At 41.4% G+C, this 21,564-nt stretch overlaps 1 protein-coding gene across 1 annotated transcript in view; it reads right to left on the reverse strand.

Moving 5' to 3' along the window:
• The window catches only part of WDR19 (WD repeat domain 19), a 105,767-nt gene that overhangs the window by 8,776 nt on the left and 75,427 nt on the right, over window positions 1–21,564 (reverse strand). Inside the window, 8 exon segments of the mRNA XM_074951530.1 lie at window positions 172–296; window positions 1,040–1,136; window positions 7,311–7,388; window positions 7,958–8,026; window positions 9,195–9,307; window positions 10,279–10,403; window positions 13,287–13,433; window positions 21,329–21,412. Coding sequence (XP_074807631.1) covers window positions 172–296; window positions 1,040–1,136; window positions 7,311–7,388; window positions 7,958–8,026; window positions 9,195–9,307; window positions 10,279–10,403; window positions 13,287–13,433; window positions 21,329–21,412 — 838 coding nt within the window.

The raw sequence follows: 21,564 nt of genomic DNA on the forward strand, positions 1-21,564 counted from the left end.
GAATGGAAATGGAATATTCTTGTAACTAGTGCATTTACCAACTTCCATCTGTATGTACTAACAACAAACATGCCAGCATAATTAATCTACATAGAGCAACCATCTATACAATTTATATAAGTATTGCATAGAATTTGCTTCATTAAAACACTAATTCTGAATCTGCATTACCTTTACTAAAATATAGCTGTGTAGAATCATAAGATTTGTAGCCATCTCAGAAGGAATTTTAATTTTCTGTGTTTTGAGTTCTGAATACATACTGAAAAGAACATCATGTGCATTTCGGTAGTTTCCTTTAAAAGAAAAAAGTTAATGTAATTTTTCACAACAATGCTCTTACACAGGGGATATAATTAAACTCAATTGTAAGCTTTTCGCTGTAATCTAAGAGCAGAAAATTTGCAAGTCAATTTGTCTAGAAAAATCACAAGCACCTAATAAAATAGTAACTAGTAAGCAACTAATAAATCTACTGGGAATGGAATAAAAGAAACTAAGAGACTCTCTCCATGAGTTTCCAGTCTCACTTTCCAAAGGGCTCCACTTACCACTGTCACTGTGGGTACATCTATACTGCAGTTAAAAACCCACAGCTGGCCCATACCAGCTGACTCAAGCTTGTGCTAAGGGGCTGTTTAATTGTGGTGTAAACATTTTGGCTCAGGTTAGAGTCCAGGCGCTAGGATCTTGTAAAGTGCGAGGGTCTGGCTGCAGCCCAAGCCAGAATGTCTACACTGCATTTAAACAGCCCCTTAGCCAAGGCACGGGCCAGCCACAGGCTTTTAATTGCAGTGTATACACACCCTATAAGAGTGCTTTAAACTCATAATGGCAACTTCACACTTCCAAATAAAGACTGGATATAAGAGAAAATAGTTAGTGCACACAAGAAGAAGGTCTTTCTAAAATTCATATATGCCCTTCTTTAAGCACACTCCTACAAGCAGTAGTATCTAAAATATTGCTGGGTTGGAAAATGAAATCCTGTTGTCACATCAGTAAAAACAGAATAAAGTAAGAGTATTGAGTGACCTACCTGCAGACTGCTCCTCCCTGGCAATTATTATGGCAGTTCGGGCAGCTTCTCTGTATTGCTTTAGTGCCATGTACAAGCGGAACAGATACTTGGCGTCCTTAATCAGAACAATACAAAAGTAATTTTGCTGACGGAATATATACTGCTGTATCACCTTCTAGAGCTCGACCTCTCTCCATCTCAAGCAAATGTCAAGAGGCAGTTCAGATTTGTCTGTGAACTCTGTGGCTTGGCCGTACCCTGTCTGCCTGTGCATCGTGTTCTTTGCCTGTGGCAGTGCAAACAAAACTGTGATTCAGTACTCCTACTTCTTTCATTGCTAAACTAGCTTTTAAAATATTCTGGGGGGGAAGTGGTGTGCAGAAATCTCTCTCCCTTTCTCTCCATCAAGGAGAAATTTTTACTGGACCTCCACCCCTTGATTAAGATTGTTTCTAAACTTCTCCTCTAAGTCCCAAACTGCTCTTGGATTGAGGAAAAGGTTAGTTTCAGGAAGGAAACTAATCAGGGAAATTTTTCCATTCTTAATAAACAGTACATGAAAATACAGTTGAAAGAGACCCCTCTTTCAGCTGGAATGTAACATTAATGTAAATCTGCTGATATATGAAAACTTCTAAAATACATAATCTGCTTTAAAAAAGTTGAAGAGAAAGTACACTGATCATGAGGTGACTAATATTGAAGAAACTGGACACTGATTCAGCTACATTGTTCCAGTAATGTCAGATCTAGTCAATCATTGAAGTTTCTGAAATTTACCTATGGGTTTTATTTCTGCTTTTTGGTATTCTACAGTAAATTTGTAGTGGAGGAGCAATTATGGGGAAAAAATAAAAAGGTATACCACTTGTATCTTACAATAACCTTTTAAATAATTATAATTGAGTTGTAATTAAAACTATTATAGAAAAAGTACTGATGCTAAAATGTTGACCTTGAAATTCTGTTCTGTATGGCCCATTGCAATAGCCCCTAATTCAGTAGAAGATAAAGAACAATGGATTAAAATTACTCCCTTTTTTAAAATAGTACATTTATTAGGGAGACAAACAGCTTACCACTGAATTTACTAATATTTTATCAAAGTAGTTTAAATATCTTTGTACATATGTGCAAGTATGCACTTTCAAGATTTAATTTTTTTATATGCACCTGAATTTGTTTTTTTCCCCTTATTAAGATATACTATGGTTACAATTTTCATCCTAGCCTTAGCTGCACCAGCAAAACAAGAACAAGGAAGTCTAAGTTGATCAGAATCAGGAAGCCTGCAGGAGAGTGCGTGAGTCCACTGGATTTATCATGAAATAAAAGGAGCAATTTAAGGAGGATAAGGGCAGTGTAGAGAAGTTTAGATGATTTTTTTAAATCAGTCTTCACCACAGAGGAAGTTGGAGAGACCTTCTCTTTTCAGGTAATAAATATGATGTACTATCAGATACCGAGGTATCAAAAAGGTTGTGCTGGAATAAGATGAGAATAAATTAATACCAGATTCTGCCACCCTTACACAAAATGATACCGTACTCTGCCAGAAACCCCTTTGAAATCAGCGGTACTTCTCATGGACTAAGATACTATTTTGCTTGAGTAAGGGTGATAAAACCCAGCCATTAAAGAGTAATAAGTCACCAGAGCCAGATGGTATACATCCAAGGGTATGTCTACATTACAATTAAACACCTGTGGCTGGCCCATGTCATGTTTAACATGGGTTTTAACTGCAGTGTAGACAGACCCCAAGAGATGAAAAGGAATTTAAGAAATAAGAGGCTGAGCTGCTATGAAAAATATGTAATCATTAAAGTCAGCTACTATACCAGAGGACTAGAGGGTAGCAAAGGTATCAGTCGATCTTTAAAATAGGTGGTAAGGGGTAATCTTAGACATTACAGCCCAGCAAGTCTTACTTCAGTACCAAGAAAATTGGCTGAATAATTAAAAAAAACAAAATTCTAGAACACTTAGATGAATGTGATATGATAGCAGCAAATTAGCACAGTTTCGGTAAAGGCAAATCATGCTCTAATAAACTACTAAAATTCTCTAAGTAGCAGCAACAAATAAAGGATAAGAGAGAACTAGCTGGCAATTTACATGGACTTTCAAAATGCCTTTGAAAAAAAGCCCTCACAAGAGTTTATTAAGGAAACTAAGTAGTCAGGGAATGAGAAGCTAAGTATTTTCATGAATTAGAAACGAAGGACATAAAACAAAGCAGAAGTAAATGATCAATTTTTGTAATGGGAAAAGACTAATCGCAAACTGTCACAAGGTCTTTGTGAAGGCCAGTGTTATGGATATATTTTTTACTGCACTGGAAAGGGTAGTGAGCAAATGGGTAGAATTTGCAGATGACAACAATATTTAGGTTAGTCAAGAAGGAAGAAAACTGACAAAGGACCCTGACAAAACTAGACAAGTTGGCACAATGACAGCAGATGAAATCAATGCTGACATGCAAGGTATTGCAAAAATAGGAAAGAATAGTCTGAATTACTTATACACATTGCTGGGTTCTAAATTAACTAAAATCCACTCATCTAAAAAGACCTGGGTAGCATTATAGACAGTTCAACAGAAACCTCTGCCCAATTTGCAGTAGTAATAAAAACAAAAAGCATTAGGATATATATAGAATGGGACAGAAAAATATGATAATGGCATTATGTAAATCAATGGTGTACCCACCCCCAGAATACTGTGTTCAGCATATCTCAAAAAATACATTGTGGAAACAGAGGGAGTTTAGAGAAAGGTGAGAAAATTGTTAAAAGCATGGAGAAACTTCCATATAAGGAAGAGACTGAAAAGATTATGACTCTTCAACTGAGGCAGGAGACAAATAAGAGGGACATGACAGAGGTTAACAAAATAGAGACTTGCATACCCTCTCTCACAACAACAACAAAAATTCAATGGAGATTGAAAAGAGACATGAAAACTGATAATGGGAAATATACTTTTACATAACACATATTTAACCTGAGGAACTCACTTCCACAAAGGCTAATAACTTAATGAGATTTTAAAAAATTAGATATTTATATAGCTAATGAAACTATCTACAGTTGCATTAGATATGATAATATATTGTATTAGATGGGACAATGCAATCATTAATTGACTAGCATTAGGAATAAAATTCTCCTATCATCAGGTTATTACTTAATTGTCCACGACATGGTTTTTTGTACCTTCCTCCAAAACATCATCTGACCACTGTCAGAAGATGGACCACTGTCCTGACCTGGTATAGTGTTTCCTATATCCCTCACTGTGGATGCAATTAAGGTAACATATCTAAATGACTCAAATTGTGTCTACAAATAATTGAAGATGTAAAAATAAATTGAGTCCAGTTTATTTTAAATATGGTCTTAAATGTTTTCATTTTTATATCCTATGCTTTTTAAAAATTAGAGAAAACAGTTTTAAATGGAAAATATCCTTCTTAGAACTTTTGGAAAACATATTATTAATATTCAATAGACCATTACTTCCTTTTTATTGGAATTTGGCAACTTTACAGAATTTTGTTTTCAGGGTTGCTTGTTTTCAATTTTTAAAACATTTTTGTATTTAAAAAATAAACACAGAACAGCAGAATCTTGTTAATTAACACTAGGAGATATGCATTATAGTAAGCAAACAACCAGGATATAAATCAAAGATATTGGATCACAATCCTTGTGTCTTAATTCTGACAAGCGTAGTTTAGTATTATATGTAATACCTTTATTAATATATTATATTAGAATACAAAGGGTATAAAAACATTTTGTTAAACATAGTAAAGACTTTAGTAATATAACACCTCACTACAGCCTTGTGCTATTAACTCTTTATAGAGAAGTGGAGTGAGACAACCAGGCTGTTGTGAGAATTATCTAGTTTGGGAATAAGTGAAGAGAGGATTAACAAATTTCTGCCATATGGCTACTTCAATTTAGATTTTATCTTCAGTGAAATAAAGATTCTACCATCTAAAAGATGTTATTCTATAAAAATGTGATTCAGATTGCCTGAGAATTTCAGTGAGGCATTTGCCTCTACACCATAATGAAGTTAAAAATTATTTGTTTTTTCTTTAATAAGTTACTATGATTTGATAAAGTAAAATGATGTTACTCACTGAGAGAGACTATGGCAGATGGGGTAAAGCATTCAGAAGAACAAGAAAGAGCTTTTAAATGAGGAAAAGAATGCCCTTCATACAAGTTGCAAAACAATGTTAAACATTACAAGTGTATTCACACAGTGCTATGATGTTTTATAAAAAAATTAAACCCTTAGAACTGGTTCTCAAACTTTTTCATATTGTGGGTCACTTCCAATTCCCCATCTCACACATTCCCTGAGGCAACCAGGTTGCTTGGTTGTGGTTTACAGAAAAAATAGTATAAAGACAGGATGTGACAGTCAGTCCATGTCCCACTCACAGTTTATATCTGTGTACCAGATCTCCCATCACAGCCCTTACAGTTCTAATCTCTCTAGGTCACTTTGCAATTGGATTCTGTCCTCTTGAGTGTATGTTTCCTCTACAATTTTGGTGTCATCCAAATGTCTGATGAAAGGTAACATTACATCAAAACAGCACCCAACAAAAGACAGATAAAGCAGCTGCTCAAAGTGTAGAGATGTTTTTTTTAAATTAAAAAAAAAAAAGTCACTAAGTGCCCAAAGGACCAAATCCTGGCCCTAGAATACAGCACAGCAAGGAAGAGGCCAGAGCTCTACAACCTCACTATAGAGTTGCAAACCACAACTAGAATTCAGTGGCAACTACATGTCATCTCTACAGCTGTCAAACCCAGCTCCATGTCTACACAGCATAATTTGTGATTCTGAATTTACAGGACTGTGGCGATTACACCATGGAAGCCCTGCAGAGTCTTTCTGATACAATGTATGTATGGGAGCAAGTGCCCTCTGTACTCAGCCACAGAGGATCTTAGAGAACCTGAATTACCCAAAGATTACCACCATCTGATGGCTGTTAGCAATGCTAGTTTATTTTAAAACCTACATGAAAAATAATATGGGCAAAATTCTTTTCTCAGATCCATACTGCAGATCTACACTCCTATATTTTGCTCACATAGTTGGTGGTTTGCACATGTATGGAAATCAAGGTACTGAAGTAGAGATTGGTTGTGTGGATATGAGAAGAGAATTTCACCTCTGAAAACATTGTAATTTCTCATCTCTCATCCCTTTACCCTGAAATATATTTGGTATTCTCTGTCTTCCTTTTAACATCAGCCCTATGGCATTAACAAGGAGGATTAACAACATTGATTAACAAGCACACAAACATGACAACTAATACAAAAAAAATAGCACATAAAAGGGGAAGACGGACTAGTACAGTCTACCAGTTCCCAGTGCCTGCATCTCTACCTGTGGTAGGAGAAGTGACCTATAGACTCCAAAAGAAGCTCTATTTAGTCCTCTTTGTATAAAGGATGCTGGGTATGAAATGGGGTCTCCCAGAAGGGAGATAGAAGCAAAAATCCATAAAGCTCCTGCAGGAATGTAATGGTGGTGTTGGTGGCCTGTGATATACAAGAGGTCAGACCAGAAGGTCTGGTGATCCCTACTGACCTTAAACTCTATGACCTCAGAAAGACTTCCCATAAGTCACAATAAAAAATAAACATCTACAATATTTTATATTCTTAGTGTTAAATAACTGAGTATTCTATATATATAAAGTATGCCATTAAAAACTCAAGATATGGGTTTGCTAATCTTTAGTTTTCTTTTTACCGTAAACACTTTATGTAGTTGTGTACAGATCACATATGGAATTGTATATCCCAGCACAGTGTAATTAATTTTTTATCTAAGATCAAGTATAGTTAGGGAAACCATACCCCGTATTTGCAGTTGGAATTGACTGTAATAAATCATTTTCAACTTTGAAAATGGTATGATATTAGATAATGAAGTACAAAAATAAAGGGCCAGATTTTCAAAAAAACCTCAGCTTCCATTTAGGTATCTAAATGAAGTAGCCAGATTTCCAAATAACTACAGAACCCATTGTTCCACATATTAATGGAAGATGCTTCACAGTGAGCCTTTTGAAAATCTGATCATTTAATTTAGGAACTTAAATGGGAGCTGAGCACTTTGCTTTTTTTGGATATATAAAAATAGTTCTGGACAATGTACATCTACTAGGTTTCTGAAGGGCAAAAAAAATAAAAGAAATCATCCTATAGAAACTGGAGAAAAAAGAGTGATAGGAATATAGTACCTTGGGCATACCATCACTCTCTCCCATAAGGTAGTCTATCAGCTGATTAGTTAGTGCTTCATCTTTTGCCTGCCCCACCTATTAAATAAAGACAGAGGAAAAATGTCAACATGCGCCTGAAATACGGGGAAAAAGAATTAGATTTCCCTACAGAAAACCTTTGAACTTAGAGATATTTAAAACATGTATTTACCAGTGTTATATACTCAAAATGCAATAAAGTAGGTATCTATTTGGTTGATCAGCTTCTCTTTGACATGGTGAATCCATGCTGAAAATCTAACACACTATGGCAAAGATGTCATAAACTACTACCCATTTAACAAGTTTTTAAATTGCATCCATTAAATATTAACAAGACCTTTGGTCTGTCCCAGTGTGGCCTTTCTTATGTTCTAGATTTGGAATTACAGATAGATATGTTATTTATATTCCCTTCTTTCAGGACCAGTGCTAAGAAAATTATTTGGGATGGCATCAGGAACTTTTTACCTTAGCCCTTGCTTTTACTCTTTCAGCTTCCTCCTTACATCTATAAGCTATTCAAACTCTGCTAAACACTAGGATGACATCATTACACTAGAGACAGAGATTACTTGAAAAGCAGGCTGAATACTCAATTTCTTAGATTTATCAATGTTTCTTACTGTTTCAATAGCCATTTCTATAGCCATGTTATCTTCTGTGCTTGGACTTTTCAGAAAGTGTTTTAGTGCCTGAAACAAAAATAGAAACACAGGGACATAGCAGGTAAATGACATGGTATTTTCTTTAATTTTTTTTCCCTATTTTTGAAAAATTAGATTTTAATTCATCTAGTTCTGCAGCATCTGGGAAGGAAGGAGAAACATCCTTTGATTACATTAAACTTATGTGATCCCTGAGCACACGTTGAGAGCATTTATGTTGTTTCATGTGAATCTGAAGTTAATTGAGTCAAGAAGTAGTGAAAATGACCAATAAGGATGATCACACCGGGACCATGGGAGTACACAGGCATCAGCTGCTGTCCCAAAAACTGCTGTAGGAAAAATTATACTGATGAAGTTTTTCTGAAGGGCTTGCTGGACAGTTACAATCCAGCACACCACCTATACCCACCTCCTTGGTTCCTCCTCACTCCCATGGCCCCATCAGAATTGCACCAGCATTCACAGCCTAGTCCTGGCACATTTCTTCTCAGCACTGACAGCCAGCAATGAGAGGAGAACTGCTCTATTGGGGCATTACAGAGTGCCGCAACCAAGGGTTAATGGGGCACTGGCTCACTGGGAGAAGCAGGTCACCTACTATGGTCCTACCCCAGCAGTTGGTAATTTTCAAAAATTCGTAACCTTGCTTTTTTGCTCTCAGGACATAAACATTCTGCTTAATATGCAGCAGCTGACACACTCAACTTGTAACCAGTCTATAAGAAATATGCTAATTTGCATACTCTTTCGTTTAAAAATTGTGTTTCAATAAGCTACAGAATTTAATCAATGAATGAGCTTTTTCTAAAACTTAACATTCAGACAAGCAAGTAAACAGTAACTAAACTAACTATGTTCATGTATCACTTAGAGATATATTATGTCTATGATCCATATGAAACTTCTACTCCTGTCAATAAGAAATATGTGCACAGCCGAATAACGGAATATATAGCACTCACCCTTTATTCATTTTCTATTTAATGGAAGAAATAATTTCCTCTAAGTTTTGTTGCAGGTAGGACAATAATATTTTTTCTTTTGATTGCATCAATGTGAAATAAGAGGAAGCAGGTAAAAAGCCTATTTTTTTTCTGATCTGTAGGAAGTGTAAAAATCTTAGAATCCAGTGTTTTGCACCATTGCTACGCACATTTAAATACTGTTGTTGTTTTACAATCTGAATACTAACCCGGGCATACTGACCGCACAGCAAAAAGAACTTGCCCGCCTGAAAATGTTTTTTTTCTCCTTCAAAGTAGAGTGCAATACTCTGATAGTCTTCACTGGTAGTATTCTCAGAACCTGCAACACAGACACTAAGGTGAGCAAAACTCTTCTCATGAAACAAAGGTTTATAGATCCCGTCAAAGAGGCAAACCACATATTTCACATTTTTGGCTTTTGGTTTTCAAACAAAATAGGAGCCAGCTGGATTTATAACTTCTGTTTTGCACAGTTTATACCTACTTAATGTGCCACATTTGATCTTTGAGAAAGGACTAATGACTAAGGCTACGTTTTAGTCATGGGTATTTTTAGTAAAAAAGTCATGGACAGGTCAATTCACGGTCTGTGACCTGTCCATGACTTTTACTAAAAATACCCGTGACTAAAACTTGGGGAGGGGGAGGTGCGGTGGCCCGTGGCCCAGGACCCCCGCTGGTGCTGGAGGGGTGTGGGTGGTGGCGCACGGCCCAGGACCCCTGCTGGTGCTCCCAACCTAGCTCTGCGCCTCCCCACACCCAGCAGCAGCAGAGTTTGGGTATGGGAGGGGGCAGGGGAACAGGATGGGGTGAGGCAGGCTCTGGGTGGTGCTTACCTGGGGGCTCCCAAGAAGTGACAACATCCCCCTTGCTCAGCTGCTAGGTGGAGGCGTGGCCAGGCAGCTCTGCGTGCTGCCTCCGCCCAGAGCACTGGCTTCGCAGCTCCCTTTGGCTGGGAATCGTGGCCAATGGGAACTGCGGGGGCGGTGCCTGCAAGCGCATCAGCTGCTGCAGAAGTCACAGAATCCGTGACGAACTCGCAGCCTTACTAATGACTTACTGGAGCAATTCTTTAATTTAGGTTTTACACCATAATGTAATTACCCTTGTTGTTTATTAGACAGTCAAATGGCATAACTGTGAACTGGTTCAGTGAGTTTTCCATTGCCTCCTAGTATTAATTTCACACAGCTGCACATTGTCATTACAGACTTCTCTATGCCTTTCTTCACAAATAGGCCATAAATTGCTAAAGAATTCCAAATAAAATTATTAAAATAGAATTCTCACCAATGATGTCAGCATAAATCTCCATCTTATTGTGTTGTTGGGCCAGTGTGAAAGCTTCATTATTACACTTGGACATGACCAGAAACTGGATGGCAGAACCATAGTCACCCAACTGCAGAAAGAATCTGATCAGAATAAACACATTAATACTTTTGTTAAATAACACAATAAACACACTCCAAATGTTTTCCAAAGAAAAATCTCTTGTGCACAGAGTGTGGCAATTGAGGGACCATTAAGTCATTCTTCTAAATCTTCTAGTGTGCTCCTATTAGCATATGCATGTACCTTATGATAAACTAAGGCTTTTCAATTTGAAGCTTGCTTGTTTATAGTTTTCTAAAAGATTCTAATCATTTGGGATAAAATTTTGATGTTTATTGACAGGCCAGAAGTGAACTTTTTGGATGAAACTTTGGTAAATTTCTGTTTGGCCAATTTTGAGACATTCAAGTGCAAAAAAGTGTTTTTCAGATGCCTTTTTCTAATGATATTTTCATATACTCTTTCTTCCATTTAAAACTTGACATTGGTTCTCAGTGAGGATTACTGATTTTGAAATATACTTTAAAAATAATAAAGCTGAAGTTCTCATTGTTTCACATCATCTGTCCAATTATGTTCCTTATGCATAGAGTGTGATGTTCTTGATATGCACCCAGGCAACCATACATGGCACTTTGAACTGAATGGATATTTACTGCTTTTGTTTGTTTGTGTGATTGTATGTAAGAGTAAGAACATGCAAACTTGTGCACTCAGAGTGAAATTCACTCCCCTTGTGTAGAAACCGGAGAATGCAGGGAGGATGTAGTGATGAAATACACTCCCCCTCCCACCCCCAAACCAAGGTCCGTGTGCAGGGCTCCAATAGCAGCCACAACCCCAATGCAATGGTTCTACATGATACTGGGACCACTGGATCTGCAAAAACACAAACTGGAGTTGGTCGCCATGGCCTTCCTTTGTCTCTGAAGGCACCTTCCACACATGTCCTGCAATGACTAGTACAGTGACTAGCTCCATGGCACGCAATAGGCAGCTTATCTGGCTACCCAGCAGACTAACCTTGTACAGAATAGAGCTTACATGGTGCAAATAGACTTGCAGTGGTCCTCAACACCACGAGTGAATATCACCCTCGGTTTGCAAATTTTAAGTTTAACTGTCTTGCACAAGCTTTGGCCCTACATAAAGCTATAGATGTGCTAAAATGAGCATTCTAGAGGCTTAAAAAAAAAAAAGCCCCCACCTTTCAGTGCTCAACTCAGGGATTATGCAGTGTTGCACTATACAAAAAACACAGATTCAGATTTATGATAATAACCTAGAGATGCCCCTTCTATGCGCCATAAGGCTTTATGGAAATATACTTATGAATGTATATATGACATAACTAGAATGTGTTTTATGCTACATATGCCATGTAACATATCTCTGTAAAGGTTATGATCTACTGAATCTATTAATCCTATTTGTATGCATGTATCATTTTTGTATTCGAAGTTATGAATGCTGGCTGCATACCTGTTTGATTCTAAGTAGGTTTTAGTGAAGAAGTTGGTCAGCTTCCTGAGAAAAGACTATTCTCAGTAAGTGCCCAGTCAAGAAGCCCTTAAGCCAACAATGAACTTGGAGATGCCCATCCACATCTGGGCTTTCCCAGGAATGTGGCTTGGTTGGTAAGGAACTCAGTCATGCATGGACATGTGACTTGCCCAGGTGACTCCAAAACTCCATTTTGTAGCTAGACTTTGCATAAGAGAGAGGAGGGGGTCTCCACCCACAAGAGAAAGTCTATTTAAAGCCCCGGGAGACCCCTCCATTTTGTCTTCAGCTGGCTACAGCGCCTCTCCACCCCCAAAGATACCTGAAAGAAACTGGAACAAAGGACAGTAACTACAGGGGGTGTGAGTGATTGCTGGACCCAGACTAGAGGAGGCTAGTCTGTAAAAGAGGCTTACTGGAACATCTCTGAGGGTGAGATTTTATCGGTATTCAGCTTCTTACTGTATTAGCATAGATTTGCGGGTTTAATTTTGTTTTGCTTGGTAATTCACTTTGTTCTGTCTGTTACTACTTGGAAACATTTAAATCCTACTTTCTGTATTTAATAAAACTACTTTTTACTTATTAATTAACCTAGAGTATATATTAATACCTGGTGGGCGGGTGCAAACAGCTGTGCATATCATCAGTGTTATAGAGGGTGAACAATTTATGAGTTTATCCCGTATAAGCTTTATACAGGGTAAAACGGATTTATTTGGGGTTTGGACCCCACTGGGAGTTGGGCATCTGAGTGTTAAAGACAGGAACACTTCTTAAGTTGCTTTCAGTTACGTCTGCAGCTTTGGGGCATGTGGTTCAGACCCAGGGTCTGTGTTGGAGCAGACTGGCGTGTCTGGCTCAGCAAGACAGGGTGCTGGAGTCTCAAGTTGGCAGGGAAGGCAGGGGCAGAAGTAGTCTTGGCACATCAGTTGGCAGTCCCAAGGGGCTCTCTGTGATCCAACCCATCACACCCACCCCATAAATTAAAATATACAATACAAAATAAAATAAAAAAGAATATCCCTCCCAGATACCAGGTAATGATAAGAGAATATAATATAACTCAAATAACTAAAGGGACTATGCTTTACATGGTTACAAGCTAGAAGACATGAATCAAGCAAAAGAAATCTGTTGATAAGAATGGACAGACACTCAAGACTTCTACAGTAAGAAAAGCAAACAGAAGACTGGACTGTATCAACAAATTAATAGAGAAGACATCCAAAAAACTGAATAGCCCTTTGTAAAAGTGAAACCTCTCTGTGGATGGACTAGAGGGCTTACTATTTACATCTTATTTTTTAATCACTTCTAGTGTACTGAGCATAATTCTAGCACTTGGCAAAAAATATAGAAGAGGGCAACAAGGATGATGGCATGAGAGGTTATAAAGAAGTAACATTAGGAAAGTTAGGTTTGTAAATCTATCTAATGTAACTACAGTACTGCATTACCTGGCTACCATCTTGGCTCCATCGAGAGACTGTGTTTCCCTGACAATACTAACAGCTTTTTCAGGATTGTTAAGATGATCCAAATATAGCCGGATTACATTGTCCCATTGTTTGGCATTCTCATAAGCCACAACCGCTTCCTTGTATCTGCAAAATAATGATGTCCACATTTTACATTCAAGCTTTCTTGGCTTTGTTAGGAATTCTTTACAATATTCTATGCAAGCGACTCATAACATTTTACACCTGAGAAGTTATGCTGTGAAACCAAGTCGTTGTTTGTTTAGGAAATTTGTTTATTAGATGTACACCCCTTTTGAACTCTTCTTTTATTGGGATGGATAATGGCAGTAGGAAGACAGTCAACACTTCATACAATACCATCTTTTGACTCGCCTTTGAAGACAAGCAGCATTAACAGTCTACATACTTTATGAGGGTATCTCCGCAGTCATCTAAACTGGCAAGTTAGCCACGTCAAACTGGTTTTGAATAATAGCTACTATTCAACATTTAACAAGAGGAAAAAATGGTTACTAACCTTTCATAATGGTTGTTCAAGAGGTGTTGCTTATGTCCATCCCATGTTAGGTGTGTGTTCTCACTACGTGCACCGGTGCCGGAAGTTTTTCCCTCAGTGGTATCCATACGGGACCAGCTCTGGCGCCCTCTGGAGTGGTGCACATGTGTGCTGGTGTAAGGGGCACTGCTGGCCCCCTCCCTCCCTCAATTCCTTCTTACCGGAACTCCAACAGTGGGGAAGGAGGGTGGGTTATGGAATGGGCATGAGCAACACATCTCGAAGAACAACAGTTACGAAAGGTTAGTAACTGTTTTTTCTTCTTTGAGTGATTGCTCATGTCCATTCCATGTTCGGGGATACTGCTTGGGAGTCACCTGAGGCAGGTAGGAGTTCATGGCTGTGTCGATTGCAACACAGCTCTGTCAAAGGCAGCCTCATCTCTAGCCTGCTGGGTGATGGCGTAGTGGGTCGTGAAGGTATGCACCAACAACAACGTTGCAGCCCTGCAGATATTCTGGATAGGGACTTGTGCCAGGAAGGCTGCCAATGATGCCTGAGCTCTGGCATCACTATCTGCTGAGGTACAACTTGCGCCAGTTCATAAAAAGTGCGAATGTAGGTGGTAATCCACGACAAAGGCCCTTGAGAAGATACGGGGAGGCCTTTCATTCTGTTGGCCACCGCGATGAAGAATTGAGTCGATTTACAGAAGGACTTAGTGCGCTCTAAGGAAAAGGCCAGAGCCTGCCCGACGTCAAGGGTGTGCATATGTCTCTCCTCATTCGACGGGCGAGGTTTCAGGAAGAAAATGGGGAGAAATATGTCCTGGTAAACATGGAAAATCGACACCACCTTTGGCAGGAAAGCCGGGTGGGCATACAACTGAACCTTGTCCTTGTAGAACACTGATGTAAGGGCTTTAATTTCCGATACCTGCCTCGCTGAAGTGATAGCCACACAGAAGGCAACTTTCCAAGATAGATGTGAAAGAGAGCAGGAGGCTAACAGCTCGAAGGGAGGGCCAGCGAGCCTAGAAAGGACTAGATTGAGGTCCCACTGGGGTACTGGGTTCTGAGCTGGCAGAAAGAGCCTTTCCAGGCCCTTAAGAAACCTGATCATCATCTCATGTGAGAACTCCGATTTGCCCTGGACACGGGCGTGGAAGGCTGAAATGGAGGCCATGTGCACCTTGACTGAGGAGAAGGCTTGGCCCTGATGCTTTAAATGAAGCAAGTAGTCTAAAATGGACTGCAGAGACTACTGAGTCAGGGAGATCCCTTGCTCCAATGCCTAGCAGGAGAAGCGTTTCCATTTTGCCAGGTAAGTTACTCTAGCAGAGGGATTTCTACTTTCCAGCAGCACTCGCTGGACTTGAGTAGAGCGAGCCTGCTCCTCTGGGTTCAGCCATGCAACATCCATGCTGTGAGGTAGAGTGAGGCGAGGTTTGGCTGTATAACCTCCCGTGATCCTGAGAGAGCAGATCTGGGTGGTTGGGAAGCGTCATAGGGGCGCTGACGCCAAGTCCATGAACATGCCAAACCAATGCTGAGGTGATCATGGCGACCCTGGCTTTGTCCCTCTTTATTTTCAGGAGGGTCCCGCTGATAAGAGGGATTGGCGGGAAGCCATACATCAGATCGTCTGCCCAAGACAGGAAAAAAGTCCTTGGAGGAAGCAAAACCAGTGGCACTTCCTGTTCCACCTGGTGGCGAACAGGTGCACTTGGGGAGTTCCCCACCTCTGGAGGATCATTTTGACAACCTCCTCGTGGAGGGACCACAACGCCCTGCTGAGGAAATCCGCCAGTATGTTTTAGACACCAAGGAGATGTATCACCTCAATGTGTATGCCATGCTGCATACAGAACTCCCACAGCTGGAGGGCTTCTTGGCAGAGAGCTGTGGACCCCGCTCCTCATTGCCTGTTGACACAGAACATGGCAGCTGTATTGTCAGTCAACACCTGAACCACTTGATAGGATAGTCAAGAAAGGAACACCTTGCAAGCCAAACAGATGCCTCTGAGCTCCCTGACTTTGATGTCTAGTGTGAGCTCCTCCCAGGACCATAACCCCTGGATCTTCAGCGATCCAAGGTGGGTCCCCCAGCCTAGGTCGGACGTGTCCGATACTAGCATCTTTGTAGGTTTTGGGGCTGAAAAGGGTGTTCCTTTGGAAACGTTTACTGGGTTTGATCACCATTTCAGAGCTGTAAGCACTTGTGGCAGAATTGTGAGGACTCTGTCCAGGTGGTGCCTGGCTGGGACGTAAACTGACGCTAACCACATCTGGAGGGGCCTGAGCCACAGACATGCATGATGAACTACATAAGTGCACGCTGCCATATGTCCTAGGAGCCTGAGGCATACTCTGGCCATGGTGATAGGGTGGGTGGTGAGTTGGGTGATGAGAGCTGACACTGTCTCGAATCTGGGCTCTGGGAGAAAAGCTCTGGCCCGTGTATAGTCTAGGGCTGCCCCTATAAACTCTATTATTTGCACTGGCACTACCGTTGCTTTTTTTGTTTATCAACAGGCCAGTGCCTGGCACATGGCTTCTACCACCCGAACACTGCAATGGACCTGAGTCCGCGAATGACCCTTGATGAGCCAATCATCGAGGTATGGGTAGATCTGAATGCCCTGTTGCCTGAGGTATGCAGCGACCACCACCATACATTTCGTAAACACCCTTGGTGCTGTCGCTAGACCAAATGACAGCACTGCAAATGGGAAGTGGTTTCGTCCCACTAAAAACTGCAGGAATCCTGTGTGTCCATGGAAGATGGCGATATGAAAGTATGCATCCTTTAAGTTGAGGACAATGTACCAGTCTCCAGGATCCAGGGAGGGGATGACGGAGGCCAAGGAAACCATGCAAAACTTCAACTTCTTGAGATACTTGTTGAGGCCTCGCTGGTCCAAAATGGGGCGTAGACTGCACTTGGCCTCTGGTATGAGAAAATACCGGGAATAGAAGTCTTTCCCCTTCTGATGTACAGGGATTTCTGCTGCAGCCCCGACTCACAAGAGGGCTTGCACCTGTTGGGAAAGAAGCTGCTTGTGAGAAGGGTCCCTGAAGAGGGACAGGGAAGGGGGCAGGGAAGGAGGGGGTAGAAATAAACTGTAGGGTATACCCCATTGCCACAGTCCTGAGGACCCAGCGGTCCGTTGTTATAGCAGCCCAAGCAGGGCGGAAGGGCGGAAGGTGGCTGGAAAATAAAAGGGGTGTAGGATCCTGTCTGCAGACTGGGACGTTGCCCTCGGGCACACCCTCAACATGCCCGCTTGTTACCCCAGGGGTAGCGGGAAGAACCCGAGTGAGAGGCAGGGCCCAATTGTTGGCCTTGGCGGTGCTTATAGTCCCTGCCCTTCTTGTGGTAGAGCCCTGGTCTAGCTTGACTGTTTGGTCGATGAGGTTGCGGCGGTTTGAACCTCTTTCTAGGGGGGCCAGTGTATATAGGGCTAGGGAACATAGGGCAGCCCTAGAATCCTTAAGCCCATGCAACCTCACGTCTGTTGGTTCTGCGAACAGGGCCAGGTCATCAAAAGGGAGGTCCTTGATCGAGAGTTTAGCCTCTGTCGACAGCTCAGAGGACATCAGCCACGATGCCCACCTCATGGACACAGTTGTCGCTATGGATCTCCTGACCGAGTCCACCGCATCAGAGGCGGCCTGACGGGAGCTCCTTGCCACAGTTTTCCCCTCATCTAGGATGGCAAGGAATTCTTGCGTGGACTCCTCGGTAACAAGTCTGCAAAGTTCGATATTGACTGCCTCACGTTGAAATCAGACCTCTCGAGTAAGGCCTGATGGTTTGCCACTCATAATTGGAGGCTGGCAGACGAATAAACTTTTCTCCCAAATAAGTCAAGCATTTTGCCAGCCTTATTTTTGGGAGTTGGGCCTGGTTGCCCTTGTCTATCTCTTGTTGACCGCCGAGACCACTAGAGCGTTCGGGGTCAGGTGAGAATACAAGTATTCAAATATTTTGCGGGGATGTAATACTTTTTCTCTGCCTGCTTGGAAATGGGTGGGAGAGAGGATGAGGTTTGCCACGAAGTTTTTACCAGCTTTACCACCCGTTCATGAATGGGGAGTACCACCGTGGATGGGAGCAGTGCTCCGAGTCTGGTGACTGGGAATGGGATGGATGGGAGAGCCGCCTTGACCCGGATGATTGGTACCGTGAGTCTGGTGATCTGCACCTCGGTACCAGCTGGGATCGACTTTGCCGTGGCCCCGATGGAGTCCCTTATCCTGGGGAGCAATATCTCCTCTCTGGAGACTGGAGCCATTCTGGGGACTGATGGCATGCTGAGGCCCTGTGTCAGCCATCAGGCAAGCGGTGCCATCCCACAGGGGACTGGTGCCGAGAGTCCCGTGAATGGGGCTGGGAACTTTGGTCGGTTTGGGCAGGTCAGAAGTGCATCCCCAGGGATTGGCACTTTGATGTCGACTGCCGTGGTGCCAGGGAGTGATGCTGCATAGACAGAGATCATGGCACGGATCCCAGTGCTGGCTTCCCTCTGGAGACGACCATATCTTGGCACGGTGTCGGGGGAACCAGCAAAGACAATGTCTTTTGCAGCCTGGAAGGCCTCTGGCATGGACAGGATTTCCAGGTGCTGGGGCCTCTGCCACTACCCGTGGGGCCGGTGGATTCCTAGGAGGGCTGGCTGGCCTAGCCGGCGATGCAGGTGCCTGGCTGGACTCCGGAGACTTTCTGCCCCAAAAGGGTCCCCAGACTTTCCCTTTCCCACATGGGATGTTGGGGAATGCCCCCTCCCCGGGTGCCTCCTCTGCTTCTTAGCCAGGACTGTGACCGGCTCTGGAAGGCCAGTGCCAGAGGTGCACTTTGCACTAATGCCGCTGTACTCGGTGCCAAGTCCAATTTTGGTGGCTCGAAGACTGTCACAAAGCCTGAATCATGATGAGTGCTCTCAGTCTTACATCCCGCTCCTTTTTTGTTCTGGGCTTGAAGCTCTTACAAATGCAGCACTTATCGCTAATGTGGGCTTCTCCCAAACACTTCAGGCAACTTTGGTGAGGGCCGCTGATCAGCATAGGCTTTCTACAGCCATCATAAGGCTTGAAACCTGGGGAACGGGGCATGCCCCGTCCCTGGGCTAAGTCCCACAGGGGACTATCTAACCTATCTACAAACACTAACACACTAGTCATTAAAGAACAAAAGAACTACTTATCTAACTATTTATAACACTAAGAGAAAAAAACCACTGGGTAAGTAAGCGCTTGCCGAAGCAAGGAGATGTTCCAGCACCATCACTGGCGGTAAGAAGGAATTGAGGGAGGGAGGGGGCCCCCAGCACCCCTTATACCTGCGATATGTGCGCCACTCCAGACGGCGCCAGAGCTTGTCCCCTACAGATACCACGGAGGAAAAAACTTCCAACACCAGTGCATGTGGCGAGCACACACCTAACATGGAATGGACATTAGCAATCACTCGAAGAAGAACTCCCATTCTCTTCTCCTAGTCAAACAAGTTACAATAGGATCTTCCTCATTCACACACTCTATTATTGGCATAAAAATAGTGGCCTCTGCTCACATCACAAGAAATATTTAGCAGAAGATCACTGTAGTGAGTCCTCATAATACTAAGACTGTTATTGTCACAAAATATTCTGCAGTACACTTAATTGTATATTACAAATAGCAAAAACTATATTTTGTGATTAAGTATCCTTGCTGTTTGCTTATCTAAACATTAATCAATAATTTGCAAAGATTGTCCCTGTCTTTGTGTAAATGAGGTGCATTGTATTAATTTAGATGGGAATAAATAGGCCGAAATAGTCAAAGGTATTAACAGGATGCTGTTTCTATCCAACATTAAATAGCGTTAAACAAGGTTCAGGTTTGGAATAGAGACCCTAGCCTGCTTAGTACCATGGCAACTATAAAACTGAACAGTCTTATAACCTTTTATTAAAGATACAGAAAACAAAGGAAAACAGTTAAAGCATTTAAAACATAAAGTCTTAAGTAAGGCTTTCATTTTAACAACATTCCTTGTTTCCTTTGCCTTTAGCTATAGAGTTTTTAGAAGGAACTGTTGTTTGACAGTCTCTTATGCGGTAATAATGTTGGTAATAACTGTCCTTTTGGGGAAATGAAAAGATATTAGTTGAGCTGTTTGGGTTGCTGTTGCTGTTAAAAGTCCAATTCTGTTTCCTAGAAGACAACACAAGACACACACAAGAGGGAAGAGAAAAGAACAGCGAAGACAGAAAAGATGCAGCTTTTGTGTCTGGTGTTGACTCCTATCTGCAACCACACTGCTGCGCGGGGAGGGGAAATGGCTGACTGTCTTAATAGCCACTGCGAGATCTGGCAAACTTGTACCAGCATCTTTAGGGCATTGCTTTTTGTCACCTCTTTCTGGTCACAGGGTAACAGCAATGTTACAAATAAGTCTTGCCTGGCTAAGCCAGATTCTTATTAAGCAGAAGGTAAAAGCAGAGGGACAGGAAAGAAGAAATATGGGGGGAGGGGAGGGTTTGAAGAAAGAAGACACACTGTGTGTGCGCGTGCATGTGAGAGACAGGGAGAGTCTCACATCCCAGGTAGCATTCAGAATTTAGCTGGAGCTGGTGGAGGTGGCAATGTCATCTGAACCCTCCTCTCTGGCCCAATCTGGTCAGCATCTTTCTCAGGATCAGTATAAGAGAGCCCCACAGTGTTACAATAGATCACAGGGACTCAAGAGACCGTGGCAACCATGATGGTAAAGCCTGCTGCAGCAGTTTCTGGCAAACAGCTTCTTCCTCCTGAATTTCCCCAAAAAGTTTTCTCTTTTAAGGACTTCAAAAGGGCAGTGATGGGCAGAGTAGCCCATCCTCTCAATATTCTGATCATCAGTTAGCCCTAATTTTCAACACACCAATTTTCTTGTTTACCAGGCATGATCTTAACACAGTCCTTGAATTATATCAATAGCCTGAATTAGTACAAACAAAAAAGCCTATCTCCCTTTTCCACCTTTTCCCATCAATGTTTATTTTTATAGGTTATTGTGACATTTTGTGCCACTCACTTCTTACAGTTGCGCTCACAATGAAGGTAAATTTGGAGACCCAATTATTACAAACAGTGCTACTGTAATTTATTTTAAAAAGAAAAAACTGTTTGTTTCCCAGACTGTGACGACTAATCATAGCTTTTTATAAAAACTCAGGAGTCTTTAGAAGAAAAATAAACTTCAGCACATCACCACCACTGAACAAAGCTACAGTACTTAACAGCTTTAATGCTACTTTTTAAAAAATAGCTTTTTAAAGTTTAACCCAAGGATAATCAATCAGAACTATTTCTTTCCTAATCAGCAGCATAATCTTTGTCTAGTATCAAGACGTTTGCATAACACTTGATTTTTATATTTTTCAATGAATACATATTCACTACATATACTAATTTTTTTATGAATAAAACTGTGAATATTAACATTCTGTAGCTTTAAACCCTTGGCTATTTGATTCTGGAAATTAAACACACCTGCCATCTGCTTCTTTTGCCTTGGCATACTGCAGGTGTATCTTTGGAGATGATACACAAGGGAGAAGCTCACCAACCTTTGCCCTAGAAAACAAAGAGAATAAAAGTAATCAAATAATAAATGTGATCTCTCTTTTTAATTTGTCTTCACCAAATAAAGTATACGCATATTTATAGAAATACTCGAGAGAAAAGAAAAAGGGACTTACAAAATGCATGTAGTATGAATACCAGCA

This window comes from Natator depressus, chromosome 4 (assembly GCF_965152275.1).
Source record: "Natator depressus isolate rNatDep1 chromosome 4, rNatDep2.hap1, whole genome shotgun sequence".
NCBI lineage: Eukaryota > Metazoa > Chordata > Testudines > Cheloniidae > Natator > Natator depressus.